At 39.8% G+C, this 22,918-nt stretch overlaps 1 protein-coding gene and 2 long non-coding RNA genes across 4 annotated transcripts; 2 read left to right on the forward strand and 1 right to left on the reverse strand.

Moving 5' to 3' along the window:
• The first annotated feature begins 397 nt into the window (after window positions 1–397).
• On the forward strand, window positions 398–4,575 carry LOC146451509 (uncharacterized). Of its 2 annotated transcripts, none has more exons than XR_014859970.1 (2): window positions 398–1,592; window positions 2,358–4,575. It is a non-coding gene; the product is annotated as an uncharacterized LOC146451509 (long non-coding RNA). The 2 variants fall into 2 exon arrangements; XR_014859969.1 differs by having other exon boundaries at window positions 398–995.
• LOC146451510 (uncharacterized) lies at window positions 3,481–5,392 on the reverse strand. Its single transcript, XR_014859971.1, has 3 exons — window positions 4,955–5,392; window positions 3,742–3,819; window positions 3,481–3,603 (listed from the first exon to the last, which is right to left on the reverse strand). It is a non-coding gene; the product is annotated as an uncharacterized LOC146451510 (long non-coding RNA).
• A 10,512-nt stretch (window positions 5,393–15,904) lies between these two features.
• LOC146451511 (uncharacterized) lies at window positions 15,905–22,217 on the forward strand. Its single transcript, XM_085098904.1, has one exon. It carries the CDS (start codon window positions 15,917–15,919, stop codon window positions 19,589–19,591), a length of 3,675 nt encoding a protein of 1,224 aa, XP_084955030.1. The 5' UTR covers window positions 15,905–15,916; the 3' UTR covers window positions 19,592–22,217.
• Window positions 22,218–22,918: the final 701 nt, after the last annotated feature.

The following is a 22,918-nucleotide window of genomic DNA, read 5'->3' on the forward strand; positions in this document are numbered from 1 at the left end:
GTTTTTATAATATTTGTCATATATTTATAGATAATTTTTAATCTCTTGTAAAGTAAGTCGTATTTCAGCCGGCCCGGGGGCTGCAATGATTTTACTTAATAAAGCTATCTATCCAGTGTAGTATTCCCGTTTTCTGCAATAGTGCTAGTGCTTGTGCAAAGCAAATTAACAAACAGGTTACGGCCTTCAAATACAGTTCAGTGCACGGCGACCTGACATGTGAAAATAAAGATAAGAAAAATAAAAAAATAACTTTGTTCCGGAAACGGGCTCGTGATTTGCGGTTAAATAGATAAAATGATGTCATTATGACGTCAGCATAATATTTCATGCATTTCTCACTCGGATTCTCCGACTCGAGGTCGACGTCACCCGTGTCAACCCCTATGTACCAGGCCGGGCAATTTTTTTTTTTACGCCCACTTCAAGATGGCGGACAGTTACCGTGATAGACTGGTAACTAGCAAGTCAAGTAGAGTAACACAACATTACTTCCGGTAAATTCGCGAGTTTCCATGGCTTCTCAAGACGTTGTTTTTACCTGTTTTTACACTGAGACACCAGACATCATTAGCGAAATGTAAATTTAATGAGCTGAGATCAATTAAAGTGCGGATAACCTTGTGAAGAATACTTCTCAATTCGCCTCCGAACATTTTTATAGTATGTAGTGTATCGAGCCCCTTTCTACGGAAACCCAACCTCTACTACCTTTAAAAAATATGTCTCGTACTTTTATAGTGTCACCATTCCTCGAGTGCAGTTCAAAGCTCAGAAGACATTTTTCTGGTGGGCGTAAAACGAAATCGATTTTCATTTTACGCCCACTTTTTGGGCCCGCGGAAACTAACGAGAAAACTGGGCATGAAAGATTACAAGAAAAGGGACTGGAAATGAATTAAGACATAAATGTTGAACTCTGGAGAGTACAAGTCTGTACGGCTCGTTTCAATACGGACAGCTGCTTATACAGAGGGTAATCAAGTGCAATCAAGGTATGCAAAAAGCAACCAATCCAAAAACTTGTAAATAGAAAATTGTGCATGTGTTTACATAGACTGATGCAGACACTTAAGGGAGTTCGGGTACCCCTTTGCCTTGCATAAACTTTCAAATTCTCCCAAACTCCCTCAAATGCTGTTTGTAATTGAATGTGTGTTCCTTTAACCTTGTTAATCACAGTCACATCCTCTTACTTGTGATTCTTTAAGCTCAACCACTTGCCTAAATTGTTAACACTTTCCAGAATTTTGCTGATTTTTTGCAATGTTACTTGCAAGATCATGCTTTCTTTTCTGTACCTTTGGTCGTTTCCTGACACGAAAATTATCTAAGACTAAACCGATCAAATTCATCACTGTCATTGCCCTCATCCTCAGCCTTTCTTGTAAATGGTTTTGGAGGTCAGTCTGCTCGAGTTTTCTTCATCCTTCAGGAAATCCCCTTTCTTCTCTGGCCTGTTACTGTAGATTGCACCTAGCTTTCTTCTTTTTCCAATCCTTTTGTTTTTTTTGGTTGTAGTCTGGAATCTGTTAAGGTGACGGCTTGCAAAAGTATGTAGCGCAGACGCAATTCCAGGTATCACGCTACAGGTACTCCCTTCTTTGAGTTTTTCATACCTTGAAACAAACTAGTTGACTTCCACAATAAAATTTTCATCCCCACTCTTTAATTTTGAAACAATGTCATTGCACACTTCATAGACCTTTGTCTAAAGACCTTCTGCTATGGGGTGGATTGGATGCATTTCATCAATACTGTCAACTTGACTGCTGTTGTCTGTAATGTCTGTTGGGCCTAGTGATGGTGTGGTTAAATCTAATGAACATTGGGGTCAAGCACTGATTGTCCATTGAAGCAGACTCCATTTTGAGTTGCTTCCTCTTCCACATTTTTCTGGTGTACATCGTCTGCCTGCTAATAACTAACAAAGTATTTAATGCTGGCTGTTATTCTGATCTTGTTTCTAACTTGTCACCCCCCTTTGGAACCCACAATAACTATATAACTGTATAATTTGGAATTTTATTGCATCGCTTGCAAGATGAAGTGAATCCTGTGCTCTGATTGGCTACTCGCCTGATCAAGATGGAGCCATCTTGCCCACTTAGGATTACCTGTTACCCGTTTACTCATGGATGCATATAATAAATCTTTTTATGGCCAAGCTTAGGTCAAGATGGCAGGATATTGGCTTTGTTCTATTGTTGGCAAAATTATTGATCGTCCTGTCCCTAAATTGTACCGATGCCCCCCCCCCCCCCCCCAAGCCCCTCACCCCCTACACACACGCACATCTTTTTAGGCTGGGATCCCTCCTAAAGGCTAATCTCTTTTGTTTCACGATTATTTTGAAGGACATAAAAAGAAGATAAGCCTCTTGCCCAAGAGCTTCGTTATGTGATACACAAGAAACCTGCAAAAAAATGTAAAAGTAAGAAACTGTATGTATGGCTTTAACATACCACTTCATCATTCATACAGAACCACCTCTGGTCCACCTTGCAGTAGCTATAATGGTGGCCACATTTGCACTTAGTACCACTATGTACAACAACACTTTGCAACTCGTACATATTGCTGTTCTATGTAAGCAAAAAATTATAGTATAAACAATTAGAGAAGGCATAATCTTAACTATTTCTATAGTTGTGTACCCTTTCTTAGATAAACATTTAAATGGTAATACAGTGGAACCTCTCAAATACTGGTTAAGGCAACCTCCTATTTAATGTCAGGAAAAGTGGTTGGCTAAAAGAAGTGGTCACTGTCAGAGAGCCTGCAGACTGTAATGTTGTTAATTCTAACCTGAATCAATTTCTATAAATGGGGATGGATATGGCAAGTGGAAGTTGTGGGAAACACGAACAGAAGGCAAGTGTTTCATCAGCTAGTGGCCTGTTTCAGGTTATCCCAAAACTTTCACAAATGTTACCATGGAAATAAGGAAAGTATGAATTTATACATCTTTTCTATGGAGTTACAGTTAAGCAACCAACCAAAATAAATACAAGGGAGTATTTTTTTCAAGCTGTTGGTAGGACTGCTGTAAATTATTGGTCAGTGGTGTTGCACATGGGAACGAGTGTGAGTTGTGTGTAAAAAACATGGCCGACAGCCTGAATAAAGTATGATCGTTGTGTTAGCCAAGTTGTTCCTGTTCATACCTGTATCAGCTGGTCAACAAAGCTAAGTGGACTATTTCATCACTTTTCCTTTTTGAATGTCAACCCAGTTTATTTGTAGAGATCAAAATTACTACAATCAAACTTCCCATAAGTGAACACCTCCCATAAGCAGACACCTTTGGGACCAAGCACAGGTGTCTGCTTTTGAGAGGTGTCCACTTACGGGAGCTGTGCATTGGCGGAGGGTCAACTATAATACTAGTATTCTTAAAATAAAGCTATATACCGGTAATGATAGTACAGACAATAATTAGGGTATGTCACTACTTACAGCTTTTTCTAACAAAATTATATTTTACTTTCTTATTGTATCAAAAATAATTATACCTTTGATGGCTCATTCAATAGTAAGTAGTCAAACCATGCAGGGTATATCAATTTCTTCCTCAATTTGTTAATTCCTGTTCTCTCAAATCTGCAATATATTATTGCAAATATCAGGGAAAAAAGGATCCCTTGTCTTTAGAGTTCAGGTATTAAATACAAGAAGCTAAGACAAAAATCTCCACAAAATTATGTAACTTTCAAAACCAATTTTTCGAAATAAACCTACCTTTTTAAATGGAATGTGAGGACTTTGGGCCATTTACCAACAAATTGGTCTTTCTCAGCCCTGGTCAGCTCATTACACCTGTGTACAACACCAAGCACAATAGGTATTGTGGGCACACGCAAACACAATCTAATATGATCTCTGTGAGACATACCGGTATTGCAAATTCATGACTTCCTAACCTTTCGCAGAAGCATCGATTGTCCCCATCAAGAATTTTGGTCATATTTGTGCAAACAGTAACTACATTTTAATATTAACAATTTATTCAATTTTCTTATTTACAAAAACGTTTCCTATCATGGCCTCTTAACCATCACCATACATAGTCAAATGGAATCATCTTTTCTTATTATAAAATAGGGGTCCTCCCAATCACTGGTTGAAGCACTTGATAATATACAGACAAAAATTCTTGATGATTGACACAAATCCTTTATGCACAGCCCATCATTGTTGATTACTGTGCTTTGCTATAACATGCCAAATCCGAAATTGAAATCACTGCCGACAGTTGCATTTTTCGCTACCGTCAATGACTGCACTGGAAGCTTTAGAAACAAAGTAACAGGATCAATAGGTCACGCTCGTGCAGTGCATGGTGATTGGTGGATTTTGATCCTCTTTGTTTGATTGATGGCAGGAAAAAATGCAACCATCTGCTCATGCAGTGTTTTGTATTTCAGATTCCACCTGTTATTGAAAAGTGCAAGTTAACTGTCACATCTACCTGTATGTCGATACTGTTATTTAACATGGTGATTGTTCTGCTGCTGACATGTTGGCACATTGTACACTTTACTGAAGTGGAGAATAAAATAGCATATTTGGAGATATTGACTTTGTTTATCTGTGCAAAATTACTACTGTCACATACCTCATGCAAACATGGGCACTATTATTTTTGTTTGTTATAGTAACTAGAATACTTCTCAATGGGAAGCCTACTACTAGTTAGCCCACTAGGGGTCAAATCCTCCACCCTGCCACTATCTGGACTTTTCTTCCATAGTCTCAAATTCAACTACTCTACAGTTTGTAAATAGCCTTCATTGGTCAGCATCCCGCCAGTTGGTTATAACATGGTGCTGGAAAGTCATTAGGGGCAGCCATGATTCACATTTGTGGCATTAATTTATTCATTTATTGTTATTATTTTTTTGATCATTATTTTTTATTTTTGTATTATTTCAATAATTGCATGTATACAAACCTGTACTGGTTAGCTCTCCTCCAATTTCTTCATGGAAGTGAGAGGCACCACTAAAAACAGACCACCAGCCTTAAGTGGAAGTGTATCATTACTCTATAAAGTATTGGTTTAATCATGTTTTATGTCTAGCTGTATAAGGTACAGCTTTACTGACACTCACTTGTCAACTGATAACGCCATGTCCAATCGATCGCACAGAAAACTAGTGTAAACAGAGAAATAGACGAATTTTCCACGAGTGTGACAAATTACCGCGAAATGAAAACAATTTTGCCGCCAAAACTTACATATCTCTTAGTTACCAGCTTCCCAACGAACGATCGCACTTTTTTCATGCCCAGTTTCTTCGTTAGTTTCCGCGGGCCCAAAAAGTGGGCGTAAAATGAAAATCGATTTCGTTTTACGCCCACCAGAAAAATGTCTTCTGAGCTTTGAACTGTACTCAAGGAATGGTGACACTATAAAAGTTCCAGACATATTTTTTAAAGGTAGTAGAGGTTGGGTTTCCGTAGAAAGGGGCTCGATACACTAAAGACTATAAAAATGTTCGGAGGCGATTTGAGAAGTATTCTTCACAAGGTTATCCGCACTTTAATTGATCTCAGCTCATTAAATTTACATTTCGCTAATGATGTCTGGTGTCTCAGTGTAAAAACAGGTAAAAACAACGTCTTGAGAAGCCATGGAAACACGCGAAAGCGATCGCGAATTTACCGGAAGTAATGTTGTGTTACTCTACTTGACTTGCTAGTTACCAGTCTATCACGGTAACTGTCCGCCATCTTGAAGTGGGCGTAAAAAAAAAATTGCCCAGGCCGGTCGCATAAAAGAATATGCGCCCCTGGCCTGTGTGTACTTTCTAGACATGATCGACTTGAAGAGGCTATATTGAATAATAATACTCAACAATCGCCACCCGTACTAACACCGAATGCCTCGATGTTTGCCCAGCACTGACCTTTTGCCCTGAGGGCATGCAGATGCAGTTGAGAGCAAAGATCTTAGAAAGCATGCTAAGTTATTTTAGTAACGGCGACACTGTATTAAAGCATGCATGCGTTGTGGTCCTGATGGACGGGAGAGTACATCTAGAGCCTGCGATAGAGGCTAACGATAAAAACGGAGGATCGATTGAAGAGAGTGACGAGAGAAACTGGAAACCCGGGGGGAGGGGGTACTCCCAAAAAAATTGGGTAGGGGTGTGTGACCCGCTTCCCAAAACCCTTACCCTATTTATGACAAAAATCTGCGTTTTACCCTACCCTAACTATGACCTGACCAAACATTTGATACCCTATTTATGACCTGATAGTATCTGGTCAACTTCAGTTCAAAAACCCCTGAAGCCAAGCGCGTAGCATTTTTTTTTTTTTTCTAAAAACAAAAACAATTCAAGACTAGAGTGCAAAAATCGATACCCTATTTATTACCAAAATGGCGGCAAAATGGCTAAAAATCGATACCCTATTTATGACCAAAACAGCTAAAAAACCATACCCTTTGGGGCCGCACATACCTATATAGCCCATATTAGGGAGTACCCCCCCCCCCTCCGGGCTGGAAACGGAACCCTGGGGATTGTTGTGAAGCTCATATCAACTGATGATCAAAGGAAGAGACGGTGTCGTCAGGGCAGCACGACTGCGGGCTATGGGGGTATATCTATGACAAAATTCAGTAACCTAAAACTGAAAAGGGTTAAGTCAAATGTGAAATATACCGAGTCAAAGTTGGCAAAAGAAAGACCACGGTAAGAGGAAGAAATACAGTCGAACCTCCCGTAAGCGACCACCCATAATGTCAAGGATATGTGGTCGCTTACGGGAGGTGGTCGCTTACCAGAGGTCAGACCACAGGGGTCTAAATTCCGGGTAATTTACATATGGTAATTGCGGAGACCTAAGCCTTTTGCTAGACTGCGAGCAGTCCTGACCTCCTTTTTTCCTCAGATCACACGAGCAAAAGCGCCGGCAAAATCATGCAAATAGAAAAGCGAACGAGGAGGAATTTCTTTTTCCTTTCCCTCTGCGCTCGCGTTTCTCTCAGGTCGCGGCTTCCTCGTTCGCTCGATCAATCGCGCGCTACAGCGCAACAGAAGTTAGGAAAGAAAGAGACTGCTCGCAGTCTAGCCTCTTGCCAGTGCTTATCGAAACCCATAGCAATAACTTTTCTTAGCTACAAGTATATTAAGACCGGTCCAAAATTATTCTAGGCAAAAAATTTGAGGGTCTATGGTGATTATTGTTTGTATCTCGCAAATTACTTAATACAGCGATTGAGACAATTATTGTGAAAGAAACTTGACTCTTTTGTTACTCCAGGTGGCGCCGTCTAAATTTTTCAGGGAACGGAACATAAGCAAAAAGATAAGAACGGTAAAAGATAAGAGAGTTTTTTCCTACAAGAGATTCGATCTGATTAAAGTTTGTTACAGTGTGAAGTATAGTGCACGTGTATTTTATCAATTGTTTCAATGCTAAGCTATATCGGGAAATACTTCCGGTAGCTCCGACTATGAGATTTACGGCGTCTGCTGTAATGATGTAGCCAATATGTTACAGCGACACATTTTTCGATTTCCGCCCGTGAGAGATACAGCAGATTGTGTGTCAAGTGCTAGTGGTCGCCTACGGGAGGCTAAAAACAATTGAAAATTATAAAAAATCATCTTTAAAAGTGGTCGCTTACGAGAGGTGGTCGCTTAAGAGAGGTGGTCGCCTACGAGAGGTTCCATCTATAGTGATTTGACTCAAAAACTTTTGGTATTTTGGAAAAGTGGTCGCTAATGAGAGGTGGTCGCTTACGAGAGGTGGTCGCAAAGGGAGGTTCGACTGTACTAAAAAAGCCACTATCATATAGGTATCACGCAGAAAAAGGTATCGCGCTAAAAGGCAACACGCAAAGAGCCAACACGCAAAGAGCCAACACGCAAACAGGCATCACGCAAAGAAGCAATAAGCAAAAAGGCAACACGCAAAAGGGAGAAATGCAAAATGTCAAAAGGTAACACTGAAAAAGGCAAAAAACAAAGCGGCATCTCGCTAAAGTGAAGAAGACTTCCGTAGGAACTGAACTCGCGTTGTCTGCTGGGAACTCCATACCTTGAGTTCGCCATGACGGCCAACAGGCAAGACACCGTTTCGTCCCCAGTTACTTTGGTAAAGATGTGCCAATCTCAAAAGTAAATCAGTTAAGTTTTCCAGCCGGAAAGAAATGCAATCGCTGTCAATTCCGTTTTGGACTTGTTGTAATATATCAATCAGGGCACGCCTAAGGTACTGAATAAGCACCTCACGAGGTGAGCAAGATGGAATATCTCGTTCGAATACCATTTCGGTTTGCTTGCAGTTATACTAAATAATACTGTTTTAGATCCAGGCCTGGATCCTAAGTAAATTTCCCACGTGATGCCCTTTTTGCAAATTGTCTTTTTTGCGATGCCTTTTTGCGTTATGCCTCTTTGCGTGCTGCCTTTTGGCGTGTTGCCTTTTTGCGTTATATCTCTTTGCGTGATACTTTTTTGCGTGATGCCTTTTTGCATGTTGCCTCTTTGCGTTATGCCTCTTTGCGTGTTGCCTTTTTGCGTTATGCCTCTTTGTGTGATGCCTTTTTGCGTGTTGCCTCTTTGCGTTATGCCTCTTTGCGTTATGCCTACAGTATTTGCCCGATACCTGTTTGCGTGATGCCTTTTTGCGTGATGCCTCTTTGCATGATGCCTGTTTGCGTGTTGGCTCTTTGCGTGTTGCCTTTTAGCGCGATGCCTTTTTCTGCGTGATACCTATATGATAGTGGCTTTTGTAGTATTTCTTCCTCTTACCGTGGTCTTTCTTTTGCCAACTTTGACTCGGTATATTTCACATTTGACTTAACCCTTTTCAGTTTTAGGTTACTGAATTTTGTCATAGATATACCCTCATACTATGCGGGCCGGGAGGTCGTTTCTAGAGCGAGCAATTCAACAGGAGTTGTCATGCGACAAATGTGGAGACAAAAATATCGGACATAAACCCCGGGCATAAACCACAAGCCCAAGCTCTCAGGCTCTTCACCTCCAGACGAGCGACTGTCACTGCCGCACCGAAGCAAGATGAGAAACTGCAGAAAGTTTCGGTATAAAAAGGGCCCGACCTGTCACCTTTATAGACTGCAAGCAGTCCCTTTTTGGATCCATACATTTGCCTGACCAATTGATCTGAGGTATCAGGTATGGCGGCCACTACTAAACGCTCTGCAAAATCACTAAATAATTCCCTAACCAGTACTCCAATTAAGCCTAATTCAAAACAGGCGAAAATCCAAGATGAAGAGGGCAACATTAAGTCGATAAAAGTGTTCATGGCAAGCATCAACAAGAAGCTAGACAAGCTAATGCGCCGATCAAATCGAAACTTCAACATCCCCCCTCCCCCGGGCAAACCCCGAGCATTTGACTATTTTCTGTGCCCGGGGAGTGGGAAATTTGACGGGTAAGGCCTTCCCGGGGGTGGAGAATTTGACCTTTGCCTGGGTGGGGTGGGGAAAATTGAACCGGAAGTTTCAGGTTTCAAACGGCTCTTTTTTTTCGGGCGCTGAAGTCGCTAACAGCTATAAAGACGTGTTTGGACGAGATGGAAGAGTTTAAAGGAAGAGATATAGCATTTATGAGCGATTGGCTTACAAAGCACAAGGGTTGTGTAGTATTTTTGAAGGTATGTATAAAAAGTAGAAAGTGCTAAAATATTAATGATTTTTATAGATTGTATATAAACGATGTAGGTTTTTTGTACAATGAGTCAAGCCGAAGTTAACTTCGCAGAAAAAAAGAACGCTATTACACAAAAACAGAAAGCACACAAGAAAATTTTACCCTTCGTGACAATTTCAACCATCACTGCCATGTTTGAAAAATATATTCTAATAGACAAATGGCGTTTAATACAAAACCAGCCGCTACTAAGAGACATCTACAAGAAACCTCCCTTGATCTCTTATTGAAAAGGAAAATCGCTCAAAGAATCACGAAATTATTAAAGATGAAAGGAGCTGACGATGATTGTTCTTTAGGAGGGGCATTTGACAGACAAATCCGACGATAAGGTAGGGCATTTGAACACCATTTTGGCCCGAGGGGGCGGGAATTTGAACGATCTAAACTTCAAAAGTTCAAATGCCCGGGGTTTGCCTGGGGGGGGGGGGGGAGGGGATGGATGTTGAAGTGTCGAGTTGATCGGCGCATAAACCACATCGTTGAGCGTCTGGCTACCCTAGATGCAGACATCTCTGAAGTAAAGAATTCTTTGTCTTTCTTGCACGGAACAACTGATGAGCTGACCAAGACCCAGAAACTACAAGCAAGCTAAGGAAATCAAGACTTTACAACAAACAATCTACCAGACTGAAGCAGAGAAAAAGATTATGAATGAGGCAATATCCGATATTCGAGCTTATTCAATGAGGAGCAACCTAATATTTATGGGATCGCCCGAGCAACATCAAGAGGAACCAACTTCCACTGTAAAACAGTTCATTCAAAACAACCTTAACATCAATCCAGCAAACATTGAGATCGAACGGGCGCACAGACTCGGTAAAACAAGACCAGAAGATAAGCGATCCCGTGCACGTGCTGACCTCAAGTATGCCATTCAATTCTCTTAATGATCGCGATTTTAGTGATACAATTTGCGAAATTATTGAAAATGAAAATGAAAATGTGCAAATCTTTGGAATTCCATTCCTGAGCAGCTCAAATCACCTTACAGTATAAAGAAGAAAACCAAGCTATATCTTTTAGAAATCAATGAATATAGTTAAAGTTTGCTTAAAAAAACTTTTGTTATATAGAGTATATGTGTTAAGTAACTTCCGCTCACCTGATTTGTAAACAGAATTACTATTAATTAATTTGGGGGATCTTGTAAAAGCTCGAAAGGGTTTCCTATCCCCCTCAACTTCAATGTATATAATATGGTAACATGATACTATGAATAAAATGATTTGATTTGATTTGATTTGTCTGTATAGCGAACCAGCCGTGATTACTGCCACTAAAAAAATACAGGGAAATGTAAGGAAAGTTCAAATCAAAGGCTCCTGTGAGCCAACTCGTGAAGGCAGATGACACATAGTAATTGAAATTTAGACGGCTACGGAAACTTCCTTGAAAGCTAAAAGAAATTATACCTTTGCCCGATTATGTAACGAAAAATAACCATTCTTGTACTATAAAAATGATTGTCAAACTATTCTCTACAGATTGAATAAGATTATTCTGATGCGCCGATTAAAAAAAAAATCACGTGATTTTTTTTGTTTTTTTATTCAAAGTTCATTCTCGGTTTTCACTGTCACGCCATTGAAAAAAAAATCGAAACCATTCCATGAATGAAGTCAAGAAATTGACATGGCATAGAGGATAAATAAATAAGGCATCTGTCCAAGTGTCAGGTCTGTGCAGCATTCCGTACTTGAGTTATTTGACAAAATGTTCCACATAAATTTATAGAGCTTAGTATGGAGACGCCATGTTTGTGTCCCTCTGAGGGGCACAAACATGGCGGCCGGAAATACGAAAAAACATCTGGAGTTCACTTTTGCCAGAAAAGAGGTTTGTTTGCCCTTGTGAATTTTCGAATGTTTAGATTAATATTTTTCCTCAAACTTAAATTGTTTAGAATGCTGAAAATCAGCCGAAGAGTCATTTTTAAGATACGGAAAAGCTCTGTCACGGCCGTCCTCATTATGTCACGCACGATGGAAACTCGGAAATTGAAACTGTTCTATTTTCAAAAGAAAGCACGACATCGAGCTAAGAAATTGTGAACAGACATCTTTTTAGGTTATCTTTCCTTGAATGAAGGTAAAAATTTTGTAGGCCTCCCAGTTTTGAATTCTAGAATTTGGTGACGTCACGTGAAAACCGAGAATAGAAGCACGCCATGTGCAGCTACGTCATGCAAATTCGTGTCCCCGATAGTCCGGGGCTACTGGATTTTGCGATCGGGCTAGTGGATTCTGACCATCACTTGCCCGGCTAGTGAAGTTTTTTTGGGAATTAAAATTACAAAATTACTGTAGGGCAAGCCGATCTCACAAAGGGAAATCTGTTCAACAAAGTATTGTATTACATTTCATGCCCCACATAAATGCGTGAAATTTTTCCTTTGGAGTTCAGTCCACGCAATCCTCAAGTAAAAATAATGAACTATGACAAGCTCTTGCTAAATAAGAATTATTTATCGACCGCGTCCTTTTGCTTTCCCATAAATTACCAGTTGTAAATTTCGAAAATGAAACATTTTTTCCCTTTGAAACCTCTATGAAAGCTGACAAGATCTTAACGTGTTCATTACACCAGAAATTTGCATAATTTTGTTTACGACGTCAATGATGCGTGACATGGCACGTTCCACTTTCGCGTTAAAGCTGACAAATTAAATTATTTTTTAATTAAATTATTTCAGGAGCCCATTACCCTAATTTATTTCTAAATTAAATTATTTTTAATTCTTAAAAGAAACCGCGCTTTGTAGAAAAAAACGAAAAAACCTATAACTTTGCCCAGATTCAACGAAAAATCTCCATTCTTACACTAAAATGATTGTCAAATTATTCCCTACAGAATGAATGAGAGAATTCTGACGCGTCGTGAAAAAAAAATTTTCACGTTTTTTTTTTTTTTCACTAATTGAGTTTACGACCCCGGACTTTCTGAAAAACTGAAAAAACTTGTAACTTTGCTCAGATTGAACGAAAAATCTCCATTCTTGCACTAAATGATCGTCAAATTATTCTCTACATATTGAATAAGAATTTCCTGATGCGCCGTGAACAATAAATGTTCGCGTGTTTTTTCCACTAATTGAATTTAAAACTCATTCACTGCGCACGCCCGAAAGTTAACGACAAAACCGACTGACAGACCAACCAACCAACCAACCGACCAACCAAGTCAAAAGTCAGCTATCGCTATAACTCGTTCATTGCGCTACGCGCATTCACGAGTTAAAAAGGACTGGACGCTTTCTGGCACAGCAACATCCCTCCAATTTTTTTTCTTAAAAATCCTTTTCCCAGTGCCTATAGTTTCCAATTCATGAATTTTTCAGAAGCAATGTTTTATGAAAATTATTTGACATCGGATTTCCATACAAGACCATACAAACACTGTTATTCCTGGTGTTATTGCATACTCGTCAAAATGGCGTCGAAAACCGTGATAAGGCCTATTGGCTTAGTTTTCAGACTAAACCGTGTTAAAGAAATTAGAACTTGATGTGTCATTTCTGTTGTGATATTATGAGATTTTGAGGTCCCTTTTTTCAGAGGACGCTTGAGTCAACAACTTGCCACGACTGAAGTGACACTGAACGTACGGCTTCTTAATAGGCCTTATCACGGTTTTCGACGCCATTTTGACGAGTAGGCAAACACGTCTGAAATAACAGTGTTTGTATGGAAATCCGATGTCAAATAATTTTCATAAAACATCGCTTCTGAAAAATTCATGAATTGGAAACTTTTAGCACTAGTAAAAGGATTTAAAGAAAAAATTTGGAGGGATGTAGCTGTGCCAGAAAGCGTTCAGTCGTGTTTTGAACTTTCCATACATTTGTCTGTATAGCGAACCAGGGTAAAAGACGGAAAGAGTTTGCGGAATGGCATGTGGCATGGCGTGCGGAATGGCATAATTATGCGAAATACGATTTACGCGGGGAATAAATTAACTGAGGAGCGCATCCTGTTTTCGCGCCAATTTTATAAGAGCAGCAGTTTTTCCGATGTTGCGGACCATTAACAACCAAACAACAGATCGAGGATTAGAAAATATACGCCTGGGATAGAACATGTCTGATCGCTGGTTAGGAAGTTAGAGTGAAGAAATCGATGAAGTTTCCCATTCAAGGAACTAAGAATAAATTAAATTTCTAGTTGACAAAAAGAATGTGGTAGCGAGTAGCCTAGACAAAAAGCAACACCAGACTGGAGAAATAACATCAGTCCAAGGCCAAAACTATTATGTGAGAAATTTTAAATTTAAACTCGGTCATTTTATCAGACTCTTTGACGGTTACAATTTGTACAACTTATGGGAAAAATATGTTCTACTTTTTCTCACCTTACATTTTCGTCGAGCGACGAGTACGCAAGTCACTGTTGAGCTGCTGAGCTAGCTACCTAGCTATTCAATACGGCGATTCAGGTAGCTATAGTTCAGTTACGCGTTATCGAACTAAACATATCCGTCTTTAATTAAGGTCTTTCAGTGCCAGACGTCCCAACCTAAAATGAGATTTAAAGGCGAAAAAGCCCTAGAGCAAAAAAGCAGATGACAAGTATGGTGTCTAATTATCGACACTGATTGTGTGAAAGGTTTTGAAACTATTCTTATCACAAATGCATTTTGGTCAAATTGTTGTTCATTTTCTCGCTCATGATAAACTAGAAATACGTGACTCGCAAAACCTCGCGAAGCAGGGGCTGGGTGGAAAGCCCTCTTTACTCGTATTGTAGCATCGAATGAGGAGATTAAAAGGTTTCTGAACATAGCAACTATTTTGATGAGCATGGTCTTTTCGTAGTTCCACAGGCTAGTTTGCGGTTTGCGGTTAAAAATCTATTTCTGACGAGATGAAATGTACAACGGGCGTGCAATGCTGTCGTGTTCGATGAATTTATTTCCCACGGAAAATTATTTTACCGCGGCCACAAAACGTGTAATTTCTTCAATGCAATCTTTCACAAAAAAGATTTCTGGAAGAAAGGGAAAAGATTCTGGAGAGATTGATCTGTATCCAGGGAATATTGATTAAATTTTATCCGACACGCAAACTTTCCCGATGTATGCAAATTTTGCTGCAGACGACGCCAGACAACCTGACGTCATTCATACTTTGTTTTTCACCGTTGCTAGGCAATATGCGGACACCTTCACGGAAATATATAAACATACATACATACATATATATAAATATATGTTCGGCTCGAATTTTCACGGCTTAGCTCCCGAGCGCGGCCTTCGGCTGGCCTTCGGCCCGACAAATTTATTAACCTCGCTACGCTCGGGCCTTCGGCCCTCGCTTCGCGAGGAATGAATTGATCATCGAGCATACAGGGTATGAGAATTGATCTTTTACCGAGGGTTTAAAAAAAAGAAAAAATGTTTATTATTTTCCCTCGGTAAAGGATCAATCTTTGTCCTGAGAAGACTTCACGCTGCCACATTATTTTTGTCAACCGAAGTCGCATGGAGTAAAGTGAGCATGAAATTTAATTTACCACGGATTTACTCATAGTTCCTTGAATGCAAAAACTATAAACAGTTTTCATCGCTTTTTTTACCCTCACTTCTTCCAAATCAACAATCAGACGCTCAAATCCTCGAATTTTTGTTAATATTTAGCGGGATATTTAGCAAGAGTCCGCAGCATCAAAAAAGCTGCTGCTCTTATAAAATTGGCGCGAAAACAGGCTGCGCTCTTCAGATAATTTATTCCCCGCGTAAATCGTATTTCGCATAATTATGCCATTCCGCACGCCATTCCGCAAACTCTTTCCGCCTTTTACCCTCACCGGTGAACTGCTGCTAAAAATAGTTCGCGGGAAAAAAATACAGACAAATGTATGGAAAGTTCAAAACACGACTGGACGCTTTCTGGCACAGCTACATCCCTCCAAATTTTTTTCTTGAAATCCTTTTACTAGTGCTAAAAGTTTCCAATTCATGAATTTTTCAGAAGCGATTATTTATGAAAATTATTTGACATCGGATTTCCAGACAAACACTGTTATTTCAGACGTGTTTGCCTACTCGTCAAAATGGCGTCGAAAACCGTGATAAGGCTTATTTCCCGAAATTTGCATCTCATGCCCTCACGGAGTCACGCAACCCCTCCGAGATGGTGTTTGCTGAGGAACCGAGCCAAACGACCTGTACCTGCACGATTGCGGAAGTACTTGAGGAAACAAGTTTTAGTATTTTTTATGATGCCTTCGCCTTCTTCCTCTTCGTTTATTCTCGCTTTTTGTATCTTAGCGGTTGTTGCTATTACTTCGTTGCGTGCAGAACCGGCGGAGATTGTAGTTTCCCAAGAAAATGGAACAGATAACAGCACGTGCTGGAATGAAAAGACACTTCCCTGTCGAACGCTGAACTACGCTCTCCAATATGTCACAAATTCCACCTTTGTACTGTTGCAGTCTGGGCGTTATTCCTATAGCCTAACTGAGCACCTTAACTTCAGTAACAGGAGAGAGATTGGATTAGTTGGCGATCAAGAATCGAGCTCTGTAACAGTTGAATGCCACAATGGAAGTCTGTCATTTGAAAACAGCGAAAACATCACATTGAGGGGAATATTGCTACATGGATGTGGTGGCTTGCATAATAGCACTGCTGGTGATACCTTTTCAGAAGATCGTCGTGCTCACATACCCTTTCTCTCTGCTGTGTTTTTTGTGTACTGCAAAAACATTGTTATTGATAACTGCTCAATAGTCAACAGTCCAGGGATAGGAGTAAACATGTATGACGTAGGAGGTGACGTAAGGATTATGCATTCCAGGTTTGAAAGTAATCGACCCATTGCAAATTCCACTGGACAGGACATTGCAACTGCTGGTGGTGGTGTTTACCTAGAGTTCACCTACAAGGGTGGTGCATTCCCGTTTAATGAAAATTCATCAACACTTGCTGAATTTGACAGCAACGGCAGTTACACCTTTTACAACTGCACATTTAAAGACAATTATGCTCCCGGTCAAAATTTTCCAACATTGACTGCGAATCGACATGGAGGTCAAGACATTCCATTCGGTCGGGGAGGAGGTTTGTCCATTTTTTTAAAGGGTGCTGCAAAAAATAACCTCATTCAGATAATCAATTCTAACTTTGAGAATAATCATGCCCTTTGGGGTGGCGGACTTTTCATTGAGTATCAAGATGAAGTGCAAAACAACACATTAGAAGTTATTAATTGTGCATTTAGAAATAACAATGCAACCTACGCTGGTGGAGCTGTCAGGATTGGTACATGTGCTGGCAGCGACTCTCAGGAATTACTTGCAAACTGGATGACGTACAAAGATTGCACATTTGAAAGAAATGGTGCCATTTTAGGTGGGGGAGTGTCACATCATGGAGTCCTCTCTCATTTGAAGGATACTAATGATATAAGCCACCAGATACTGTATGTAAAGTGTGTTTGGGCGAACAATGCAGCCACTATGGGCTCTGCCATTGGACTAGCTACGCAACCCTCTGTAAATGGCCTCTTAGACTTGACTGGAAGAGGGCCCATGTTGACCTACAGAATTGTTCTTGACAACTGTAATGTTACGAACAATGCTATTGTTTTTACGGAAGATGAACAAGTCATTGGCCAGGGAGCAATTTATTCCTATGCAGTTCCTGTCATTTTAAAAGGAAATGTTAACATTGAATATAACAATAATACTGCTATGGTGATTGAAAATGCAGCTTTACATGTGTTTGGAAATGTTACCTTCAGAAATAATGTAGGGGGACAGGGTGGAGCTCTAGGATTGTATGGAAAAGCAGTTATTATGCTTATGCCACAAAGTCAACTTAATTTTATAAGCAACACTGCTTTCGAACGAGGAGGAGCCATTTTTGTGAGGGATCCAGGGCCACCCGTTTTGCCCTTTGAGACAACCGAACTAGACACCCGAGCATGCTTTATTGCTTACAACAACAGCCTCAGCCTGGGAAATGTCAGTGAATGGCAGACCAAAATAGTTTTTAGGGGCAACAAAGTGTTAACTGATGGTGGAGGGGACTCTGTTTATGCCTCCACCCTTTCTGGATGCCGTCAAGAAGGGCAGCCTCGTATAAACAACAAATCTCTTGAATGGCCCAACACAGTTCAGTATCGGGATTCAGATAAAAGCTCTAAAGAACAAATTTCTACTGATCCAGTTGAAATTAAATTCAGTGAGACAGACTGGGAGGTTTCTCCCAGTGAAATTTTTGACGCTTTTGTTCAGTTGATCGACGAGAAAGACAGTGCTGTCTTGGGTGTGGTTAAAGTCACTATTAGCGATGGTCATGTGAAACTTGATACAGCCTCAAATTTGTTTCTAATACAAGGTGATTACCCCTACATCAACAATTTGTATCTGCTAGGAAAAGAAGGTAGTGAATTTAGGATTCATGCCAATACAGTTGCTGGCGGTGTTGTACAGAACATCTCCAAAAAAGTGACATTGCGGGCATGTCACCCTGGTTTTGAGCAAAATGATGACAAGACATGTTCTTGTATGGAGAAAAAAGAGGCCGGCATTTCTAGCTGTGCTGCTGATTCTAAGCATGTATTCCTTAGGAGGGGATATTGGGGAGGAATGGTGGATGATAAATTCGTCACATACCCTTGCCCACCAAATTACTGCAGCAACTTCACTAAAAATTCCACCTTTGAATATAACGCTGAAACGCTATGTACTAGTAACCGCAATGGCTCAAGTGTTTTGTGTGGAGCATGCAAAGACGGCTACTCTGTGAACTTAGGGGATGAACACTGCCAAAAAGAATGTGGGAACAGCCACCTTTCACTTCTTCTAGTATTCTTTATATTCACGTTGCTGTTGGTGTTGGTGGTTCTTCGCATTGACTTGGACATCTTCACTTCATACCTCAATGCATGGTTGTACTCTTATCAAATAATAACATTTCTTGTTCAAGAAGGGCAGCACCTAGACCCTTTTATTACATTCATCATTGGTATAGCCAACTGGAGAGTCAAAGGCATTGGAACATGCCTGTTCCATGGAATGAACAACCTTCAAAAGCTCGGTATTAACTATATTCTTCCCTCGTATGTTCTTCTCCTGTTGTTTATTTTGGCTAGAGTTGCAAGATGCCGTCCATCCTGTTACATTAACAGAAATGTGCCACGTGCCTTTTGCACGCTCTTAGTTCTTTGCTACACAAATGTTACAATGATCTCTTGGAGCATTCTCCACTATGTGCCCTTAAATGGAAGATGGGTGCTGTACGCAGATGGTAACATTGACTTCAGAAAAGACTGGAGAACACACCTTCCATATACCATCTTAGCTTTTCTCTGGATAGTAAGTTTTGTTCTGTTACTTCCACTGATTCTTCTCTTCACCCCATGGTTCTTGAAGGGCATACCCTACCTGAAAACTTTCCGATTGTTCTTTGACACCTTCCAGCATTGCTTTAAAGACGAGTACAGATGGTTTGCAGCATATTACTTTATATGCCGAGTATGCATCTTGTTCATTGCTCTGTACATTCCCTTTGGCCCTCTAAAGAGATCCATCCTAGAAGCTTCCAGTGTCATCATTGTGGTTACTTGTCTGTACCTCCGTCCATACAAGACTGGGCAGAATGGAAATTACAATTGGCTGAATACCCTGGATGCTGTGCTTCTTACAAACTTGTGTTTTGTTGTCATCTTCAGCTCAGGCATTGTAAGTGATGAATCACACTCCACACAGGATGGCCTTGTAAAAACTGTGAATGTTCTAGCATATGTCCCTCTGGTATATCTTGTTATCCTTATTTGCTATTATGGTTGGAGAAAGTTTGTTCCAAAACATTCATTTCAAAATGATGTGGAACCTGAGGTAGGGATAGGCCTATCAACAGATAGTGTTCGTCCAAGAGAGGAGTAAAAAAAAATGATGTGACAGCCTCAAAGGGGAGGAAATTCTTTAATCCTTACAGTTTTGACTGCTTGAAAGTAATAAATTAATTGGTTAATCTCAATGATAGGAACAACCAGAAAGCAGTGGTTACTAACCCCCTTGCCTCCCACCATATATTCTTCAAGAAAAAAGTTAGCAATATTGTTATGTAAATTAAATCCAAAATTTAATCAACAATAAAATTTATTATAATATTGCAAAAGGGGTAAGTTGAGAGGAGGGAGGGTCAAGATCATATCTCATTACAAATGAAACAGTTACTCTAGGGAGGGTCAATTACATCATCTTTCACAAACTTCCGATCAGTGGCTGCAGAGCCATATAATTTCAGAAAAAATGGCTTCCTGTTTATAGGCGAATACTTGCTGACGTCATTGTTTACATTTTTCCTCATTAGCATACGACTTAACTCGACATACAAGCCGTGGCTGTAAATATGAACTAAATGCAAGAGTTGAAATAGCTGATTAAGTTGAGCAATTTGTGCAATTTTCAGTTCTTTGCAAGCAATATTGAAGGAAATATCAGCCATCAAAAACTGCGAAATTGCTGGGTGGCTAAAAAGTTAAATATGAGCCATACATTCTCTGCAAAATTTCGAGGTTTTAGAAGAGAATTTCTCCGAAACCATTCGATGTATTGGGCTCAAATTTTCAGAGAAAACTGAAACTGTTATGCCCTTTCAATATTTAGAGTTTTTATTTTATTAGCGTAATCAGATAGTGATAAGCATATGTTAATGAGGCAAAAAGTGTAAACAAGGATTCGCCTATATGGGTGGGGTAGCCCAGAAAGAGAGATAAATCTTGTGTTAAGGTTGAGATCGATTTAATGTTTTATTTTCATATGATTTTTTTTTGTTCTTACTGAGTTTGGCTAAGTTGTCCTGGTGAATCTCTCTTTCTAGACCAAATTTTAATCTGTCAAATGCTAATATATTTACTCATTGCCGAAGTAGCACTTTTTGTAAGTAAGTAACACTATGAAAATTCAACCACGTGAAAATACCATGAAAAATTCATGGCATTTAAAGTGTATATTTGAAGTATTTTAATAGTGTAGTAATGGAAAATTCATGATCTAAACAATGGAAATTTCATGGTCTTATTGGTGATGGGTTTTGGTGTTTCTCATAGCCATGATAAATAAAACTATTATGTTTTCATTCCAACTATTAATAGGTTTTTCATTACTATGAAACAACCATGAATTTTCATGAAAAGGATGCTACTTTGAATTCATGGTCTTTTCGTGGTGCCATTTTCACATGATTTTATGGGGTTTGGTTTTCATGGCCCATGAAATTGCTTTGAAGGGCACCAAAAATAATGGCCATGCTGGTTTTTGCAATGGTATTTTACTGCCATTTTCATTTTTCAACCAGCCACTCTCATAATGTACCATGAATAATTATAATATTATTTCTACTGCATTTTCATGGCGTTTAAAACGCTAACTTATTACTATTCCATAATTATGATATATATAGCCATGTATGTACTGCACTTGTATACAGGGTATTATTTATGCTACATGAATTGAACATAAGGTACATAAGCAGGGCTGTCAACCTCCCACGTCTTCTAATATGGAGAATATGACTTCCCAGCCAGCAACGACAAAGCCCCTTACAGGGGTGTGCCATTAAGGCTAAATTAACGGCTTCAGTGGGGGGGGGGGGGGGGGGGATCCTTTTAACTCTTTAAAACAATAGCTGAAACAACACTAAACATTTGAGATTTCTTTCGCAGAATACCAAACTTAGGGAATTATCAGGGAGATTACAGCTATAAATCTGGAGACCGGGAGATACGACTCAAAATGTGGAGATTATAGACATCAAGCTGGAGACCGTGAGATACGGTTCAAAATCTGGAGTCTCCTGGATTATCCGGGAGAGTTGACAGCCCTGCATCAGGTGTATAATATTGTACATAACGTTATGTATGTCTATGTAGGAAAAAGTGAATAATTAATCCTGACTGACTGCACCATTTTGGGGGCAAACCAGTATGGTGCGGGTTTGTTTTCTAAGGATTCTGGGAATATTTTGGACCCAGACCATTGAGTCCTAGTGTTGCATATTAAACATGCTGCATTCGTTTGGCCACGGCTTGTTCAACACTGCGACATCGTCCAACATTGTTAGAATTTCAACAATGTTGGATGATGTTGCAATCGTTTGCCTGGGCAAATTGACAAGTTACTATGATGTAAGTCTGATGGATTTTAGAATATTGTCAGTATAGAAATTTTATTATTAATAATAGAAATAAAACAGGAAATATTATCAGTACCAGTGTAGTCCAAGGCATATTAATCATTTGCAGTATCATTGTAAGACCAATTTTATATTAAGTTTTGCCTAAAAAAGGTCTTGAGTCTTCTCTTTTGCCTGTATGTATATAAAACTGTGTTATGTTGATAAAATAGATCCTTTTATTTGTTAGAAATAAAGTTAATAAATTAATTTTGAAGCTTTCCAGAAAAGTAAAAAAATGGATGGATTTCTTTTCTTACTGCTGTCATCACGAGTACTATTTATTATGCAAATGAAATGCAAATGAATTAAATAATGTCGTCGTTGTTGTTGACATGTGACTAAAAATATTGCCAAATGGCCTTGTTTTTTAATGGGGTCAACTAATTACTAACTTAGTAAAGGCCTAATGAGGCGAGTAGCAAAAGTTACACCAAAGCCTCCAATGCAACCAAGCATTATTGGGACAAGTGCGTGCTTCAAGGCATATGTTTTTCCGCCCCTAACCTGAATATCAGACATTCCTTAATGGAGGGGGAAGAGGAAAGGGAAAAGGAGATGAGCAGACACCACAAAGTCCCAGGGAAGGGGGGGGGGGGGGTCTCCCATATAAAAGTGACGGGTATGATCAAAAGGTAGCAGAATTAACTCTGTTTTGTGGGTGTGGTGCAAATATCTCTGACGGAAGTCATTTACTTGCTTGCTTCATCCTCTTCGTTCCTAGGTGGAACATACATTGTAGGTCCTCAACTAGTGTGCGCCACCTAACCCTAGTTTGTGCAGTGTCTTTTGCCTCGTTCCACGTAAGATGTTTCGCCGCCAACTCTGCCATTCTCGTGCGTCTCCAGGTGTGCTGGGGTCTCCCTCTCTTTCGCTTCCCTTGTGGGTTCCACTCCAGTGCCCTCTTGATTACATGTCCATCTGGTCTCCTCAGCGTGTGGCCGATCCAACCCCAAGCTTGCTGTCTTATCTCTTCCTCTATCGGTCGTTGCCCTGTTTGTCTCCAAAGCTCCATCGGTGTTGCTGATTTTTCG

The sequence above is a fragment of the Pavona decussata genome, unplaced genomic scaffold (assembly GCF_977016875.1).
Source record: "Pavona decussata unplaced genomic scaffold, jaPavDecu1.1 SCAFFOLD_386, whole genome shotgun sequence".
Classification (NCBI taxonomy): domain Eukaryota; kingdom Metazoa; phylum Cnidaria; class Anthozoa; order Scleractinia; family Agariciidae; genus Pavona; species Pavona decussata.

Excerpts from the sequence above, each read along its gene's own strand:
- LOC146451511 (XM_085098904.1), top strand. The coding sequence starts at position 15,917 with ATGATGCCTTCGCCTTCTTCCTCTTCGTTTATTCTCGCTTTTTGTATC.